A 6000-nucleotide genomic window follows, 5' to 3' on the forward strand; every position below is an offset into this window, starting at 1 on the left:
CGAAGCCATGTTATATTGGGCTGTGAATAATAGTACTCGGAAGCGAACGGCATACATACACGAAGCAACCCCGATAGTCACAACAAACACCTCGAAATCGCACCCGAGCATCTATCTAGCTATTTTGAACGCGTTGAGGCAGCCTTACTGCCTAAGGTATATTCGACCTCTACTTTCACCCTCTCTTCCATCCTGTTTTCATTCATTTCTCCTCAATAATCGACTCGACTCAATCTTGGGATCTTTACCACCTCACCTTTCCCTATAACATGTCAATCATCCTTGACTACTTTGAGGCCGGGGCTTGAAGAGACTAACTTCATTCTATAGATTACTTCATGGTTTTACTTAACCGTGCTTCGTGGGTACACCAAGGATACCTTTGATCGATATCGGAACAACAAGCAGGCCCCAAAAACCGCATTGATGCTGACAGTGAACGCCCGAGAAGTGAAGATCCAATCACTTATTGTTGAAACTCATGCAAAGGCTTCAGATTGAAGTCGATCGTCTACATACGTTCTGAAAAAGGTCATGGGTTACGGAACCAGATACAGCGGACCAAGGCCAGCAATTATTCTGCGCTAATTACACACTTTAAACGGACAGTGCAAGATGCATGAAGAAAAAGCCACGAAGTCTGCCAGAAGTCCAGAAAGAGCTGAAGGAACTCGGACCTGCGATGGTGCTAGATCTTCGGCCTCGACAAGAGCCATAGTGTTATGATCCAACTCATCATGATGACTCTGAGGCGAAAAAGAAGAGACAGAAGATCTTATTTCCATTTCCCAGCATTCTCCGTTCCCTGCGCGACCCATTCCGCACCGTTCTGAAGACCCGAGCTTGCACTGCCGAGCGCATTGCCAATCGGCTCGCCCGCACTCCCCGTTGCGCTCGTGATGGTATCGCCGATACCTCGCCCAGCAGTTCCTGCCACTCCACCCACTGTGCGGGTGACACCGCCGACTGTGTTTCCAAGTGTGGAGGTGAGGAATTTGGCGGCTCCGGTGACGCCTTTGTCTTGATTTGATTCGGTCGGCATAGCGGTTTGATTGAATTTGGTAGAATTGAATGAATTTGAAGGAATTTTCTCGAGCTTTGGAATGAATGTAAGTGAATGAGATGTAGAGGATTGTATATTGTGGTAGATATGTGAATCGAAAGAAACAGGGTGGCATTGTTATATTGGAGCGTGCGCCCTATGACATCATTGGGTGGCTGTATACCTCCAGGGCCACAATATAAATTGGTTTTGACTACTATTATTAGCCTTGTATTTTAGAAGAAGAGAATGTTATCAAGAGAAGAGATCTTTCATCGAAATAGGTTTGATTTGATCCATGAAAGTATAAGTACACAATGAAAATCACCCTACTTTAGAAATATCGTGATTATCCTGTGAGACAAGTTAAGGTTAGTCAGTATGGCTCCTAATAACTAGGTAGTGTTTAACTTACCGACGCTGCAAGATCCATGCAATCACCTCGCCTGCCTCTTGCCATAACACTTCCAGGTGGTTGACTGGGTCCCGAGTGTTTGGTTAAACCTCGACGATAGCGAAGACTTCGCCATTTGCTTCCAAATAGCCGTCTGTACGCGCAATCATCGAGTTATCGGCAAAGATTGCTTTGGAAAATGACGAGCGATACGCTGTCCAATGACATTTTAACTCGGATTGATAAATCAAGAGAGTCCTTAGGAACAGCAGTCGTTGACGAGTTGTTCGTCTTTGGTTGGTCCGGGTGTTATTCCGGAATTGAAAGCGGCTGACACGTCACTGAGTACTGCATTTGACGAAGGAGTGTCAGACATTTCGGGGTTCCGAGGCCATACCCAAAAAGTCGAGCTGGGAGATTTTGCGCTTTTTGCGTGTTTTGGAGAGCGACGGTGTGAGCAGCCATGGAGCCGGCTTATCAAAGCATGCCATGAATTGGCCATTAGGAACGTCGTTCTCACCCGCTTGACCGTCACTTTCCCAAAGAACGCTTCAGCGTCCTTCTCAGCGCTAAACTGAGCTCGGATGGCGCCCGCAATCTTGTCGGCTGTATCTCCGTATCCACCACGGGTCGTCCACACAGTGTTGGCGGCCTCGTCCGGGACCCCAAACGGCATTACCAGTATGGACACTGCCTCTGAGTCCATGCGGAACTTCTTGGCTCGCAGTGCCTCTAGGGCCCGATCCCTACTTTCGGGTGTCTAAAACCACCGCGAAGTACGAATCCCCAGATTGTAATACTGCTTCTAACCAAGCTTCTTACACGTGCGCACGATATGTTTATTCAGCGCATCGTTCTTTGCCGCACGCCTGGTTTTCATGTTCTTGGGTAGTGCCACATACACCGTCCGGTTCCCGGACTTCATTTGTTCCTTCTCGTTGGCCGAGAAGCGGGTCATGGTTGGCGACTTTTTGGGGCCAGGCGCCTCCTTCGTGGCTGGGGGTTCCGTCACTTGGGTCTCCCACTTAGGGGCCGGGGCCGCCGGCGTCTTGGCGGGCTTATCCTTTTTTGGGACCCCTGCTTGTCGTTCGAGTCATTGTTACCCTTCGGCGGGCTTCAACGGACTCCGTTTGGTAGATGTTCGACTCAGTCAGCACCCTAGAATCGGCCGTGTTCGAATCAGTCACCTTAGAATCGGCCGGGACAGAGACTGATGGGGGCGGCGACCGACGGGCATTGATAGCGCAAGCAGTCCCAGCAGCAAGCGCGACGAGACTCGTCTGTCTAGGTTCTGAGAGTCTCTCACAAGGAGAAAGGCGCCCATGTTCCGGTGGAAGACACCTGTATCGGGTTCTCCGACTTGCCTGGTATAGGCTTTGAGCTCGGGGAAATTTGTGATAACTTTATGGGCCTTCCCGGTTATCTCAGTATCGAAGCGACCCTTTAAGAAAATTTCCGTATCGCGTATTTTTGGCCATAAGGCCTAATTTTGAAGCCGAGTGAAGATCAGGTAGTGTGAAGAGAGTGGGGCCTTGGTTTTCCCACTGCGGTGCAGCGGTGCAGCGCTCCTGCCCTGAAAGTCCGACATGATCTTATATGTATAACTTGCAGCCTCGGTGGCTTTTGAGAGTCTTCTGAGAGTCTTCTGAGAGTCTTTTGAGAGTCTTTTGAGAGTCCCCTTGGTATTATATCTGTGGTATAACTGGTAGAAGTGGCTTAAAATGTGTAGAAGGACTTTGCTGTGTTCAACCTAACTTCGAACCTGGGAAGCATTTCTTGAACTCTGCCATTGTAAGGTGCCTCACCAAAGAGTGTCAATAGTATGAACATGGATAGGCGTGCTCTCCATGTGGTGAACATCTTGATAGGAATAACTTTCATTTCGGAGTGATTCTGATATGGGTAGTAAAGTCACTGATTGAGATTCAACACAGCAGCGAAAGATGCTTTTATCTGATAGACAATTTGTAAGTACCACCAACTGGCTCACTCAAACGATAGCGAAAGAACAACTCAACTGGTGCTTTCTCCGCATCTGCAAAGCTCCATAGTTGTGAGTATTGCAAGATCATCCCCTTCCCACCATACGAAGCCTGAATGACTCTCCCCTGTTCACCACCCAAGAAAGAGAGAACCAGAACCTGTACAAGTCTTAGATATTACCACACTATAACATGTAGTGGAAATACATACTGGATGAGTACGGCATGTGCGGAATGGTTTATTATTCACTCGAACGAACTTCCATACATGTCTGAAGTGAAGAAAACAAGAGCAGTCTCTGTGAAACAAGGCTCAGGGGAAACAGAGCTAACGATCAATACTTTTTGATGGTGGCTCCGTGGAACGTGTTTATCTCATCGTGAGGAACAATCCGATGAAAAAAAAAACCGGGGATAAACGCCCTGCCTGTCAAAATGCGGTAGGGGTATCATTTCATAAATTAGAAAAGGAAATAGGAAACAGAGACGAGAAAAGGAAATGAAAGTGAAAAGGTGAGAAAGAAAAACGAGATTAGAGGCGCCGAATGCCTCGGCGGCCAGAATTGGGTTGATTCTGTCGAGCAGGCGATCTCTGACCAGCAGATCTGCGTCGAGGCCTTTGTTCAGTTCTCTCCATCAGCTTGACCTGATTTGTCTGCTCTCGCAGCTTGCGGGCTTTGACACAGCGCCACCATCGAGCAATCACCTCACATGCGAACTCTGCCCTGGACGTGACTATAGCACACGCGTGCTTATTCCGTCGCTCTGTAAATGACCGCCATGTACGTTGAATGACGACGGCCGAGTAGGTACGCTTCCAAGGAGGGACCCAAGCTGTCTCAGCAGGTGGTGGATGTTCTATCTTTTTAGGGACTCTGACTCTGACGGCATTGCCTCGGGTTTCACCCAGAGCCACTGGCTTCGGTGGCTCTTTTTGCGTTTGTTTGGGCTTGGTTCTTATGTGTGTTCTGGGAGTAGCATTTTGCGCAGCTGGACAGGCCATTTTGGACATTGGTGAATGGATTTTTGATTTGCTTTTGTTGTCGGTGATAACAGAAAACCCAGGAGGAATGTTTTCTTTGCCGCTCCCTGTTCCAGGGATATCAACCGTTGTCGCTCCTGGCTGGAGAACCTTCAAGCTTTGCTGGAGCGGAGCTCTCCGAGTAGATCTTGCCAACGGGGTTTGCGGCCGGCGTCTAGCATGTTGTGACTTCGAGCCGTATATCTCAGCATCCTCTAGAATATGTGGAATTGTGTCTTTGATTTCTCGCTTAGATGAACTGTAAAGACCTTTGAAGACTGTGGGAGTAATAGAGTCATCAGATGGAATGTATATTTGTGAAATACATCGCATAGAAGACTCGTGCCTCGACGAGCGGGGAGTCCGAGCTTCGTGAGGAAAACCTGACGTGATGTCGAGACTTCCGAATAAGAAGCGAGGTTTCATACTGAGATGATGGTTGGGTTAACTATTTTGAAAGTGAGGGAATGTCGAGATTGTTGTGCAGAGAAGCGGTGAAGTCAATCAAGGGATCAACTCTAAACGCGGGGAAGACGCGGGGTGAGATTTGATGTTATCAACAAGCTCGGGCAACCGTGTAGTGGCGCATCAAATCAATAGAGATCGAGGATCGCGTGTCTGGAACAGTCGATTACTATCAGTCTCGTGTTGACCTGTGAACGGGTTGTCTAGGGCAACACGTGGGGGTAAACACGTGTACGGCAGCCTATTTGGACCATTTTTGACAACGCTTATTAATACATATATAAGATTCACCGCTAGAGTTTCCGCCTTTTGTACCGTACAAGATAATACATTCCGCCTATTCTGAACCTACATTTCTTTTTATTTTTTATATAACTATACTACCCCCCGTCGATCTTAGGCCATATAGAGATGAGATTATCTCTCTCTATTAAATAGGTGCCTCTTTAAAAGCTATATATAACTCTCTTTAGAGTATTTATAACCTTAGTATTAGCCCTCGTACGATCTATAGACGCCTTAAGACGTAGGGAATTACTTTATCGATATTAATAAAGGATACGGCTCTCTATAATCGGCTTCGTACTCTAATCTTCTAGCTTTTACTTTCCGACTAGTAGATCCGACCTATCCTTTAAAATAAAGGATATAAGATATTAGATCGTACGATACGCCGGCTTCGTAACTAGCTTAGTATATATCGTTAGGTAGTATCTATAGAGGGTTAAGCCGACCGTATAGTAGAGATCTAACGTATTATTAAGAGTGAAATTAATATTAGAGATATTAAGGGGTTTAGAAGAAACCTTCTATATAACTATCTTCGTCGCTATAGCTACCTATTCTTAAGGTAACTACCTCTTATACGATATAACTATACTATTTAGTAAAGTTACTTATATTAAATTAGGGATAAGGTTTTCGCTAAATATAGCCGGTAACGCCCTAATTCGCTAGAATATTGTATATACGATCTATAGCGGACTTATAGGGTATATTTATATCCTAGTCTAAACTACGTTTAGTATATTAATAGCTATATAAAGCTAGTTAATTTTAATATTAAGGTCTATATAGCTATTAATAGCTACTCCTA

At 46.2% G+C, this 6000-nt stretch overlaps 3 protein-coding genes across 3 annotated transcripts; all 3 read right to left on the bottom strand.

The window, feature by feature from the left end:
• Positions 1 to 775: 775 nt before the first annotated feature.
• N7516_011061 (uncharacterized protein) lies at positions 776 to 1042 on the bottom strand (the record flags this gene model as incomplete). Its single annotated transcript, XM_057223779.1, has 1 exon — positions 776 to 1042. The coding sequence occupies one exon, from the start codon at positions 1040 to 1042 to the stop codon at positions 776 to 778; it is 267 nt and encodes an 88-aa protein (XP_057068919.1).
• Positions 1043 to 1540: 498 nt separating this feature from the next.
• N7516_011062 (uncharacterized protein) lies at positions 1541 to 2394 on the bottom strand (the record flags this gene model as incomplete). Its single annotated transcript, XM_057223780.1, has 4 exons — positions 1541 to 1650; positions 1834 to 1909; positions 1957 to 2196; positions 2269 to 2394. 4 exons carry the CDS (start codon positions 2392 to 2394, stop codon positions 1541 to 1543), a joined length of 552 nt encoding a protein of 183 aa, XP_057068920.1.
• A 1556-nt stretch (positions 2395 to 3950) lies between these two features.
• sha1 (putative calmodulin-binding protein Sha1) lies at positions 3951 to 4865 on the bottom strand (the record flags this gene model as incomplete). The annotated part of the gene is made up of 1 exon (XM_057223781.1): positions 3951 to 4865. One exon carries the CDS (start codon positions 4863 to 4865, stop codon positions 3951 to 3953), a length of 915 nt encoding a protein of 304 aa, XP_057068921.1.
• Positions 4866 to 6000: the final 1135 nt, after the last annotated feature.

The sequence above is a fragment of the Penicillium verrucosum genome (genome assembly GCF_028828655.1).
Source record: "Penicillium verrucosum strain IBT 35672 chromosome Unknown utg000005l_segment0_segment0, whole genome shotgun sequence".
Lineage (NCBI taxonomy): Eukaryota > Fungi > Ascomycota > Eurotiomycetes > Eurotiales > Aspergillaceae > Penicillium > Penicillium verrucosum.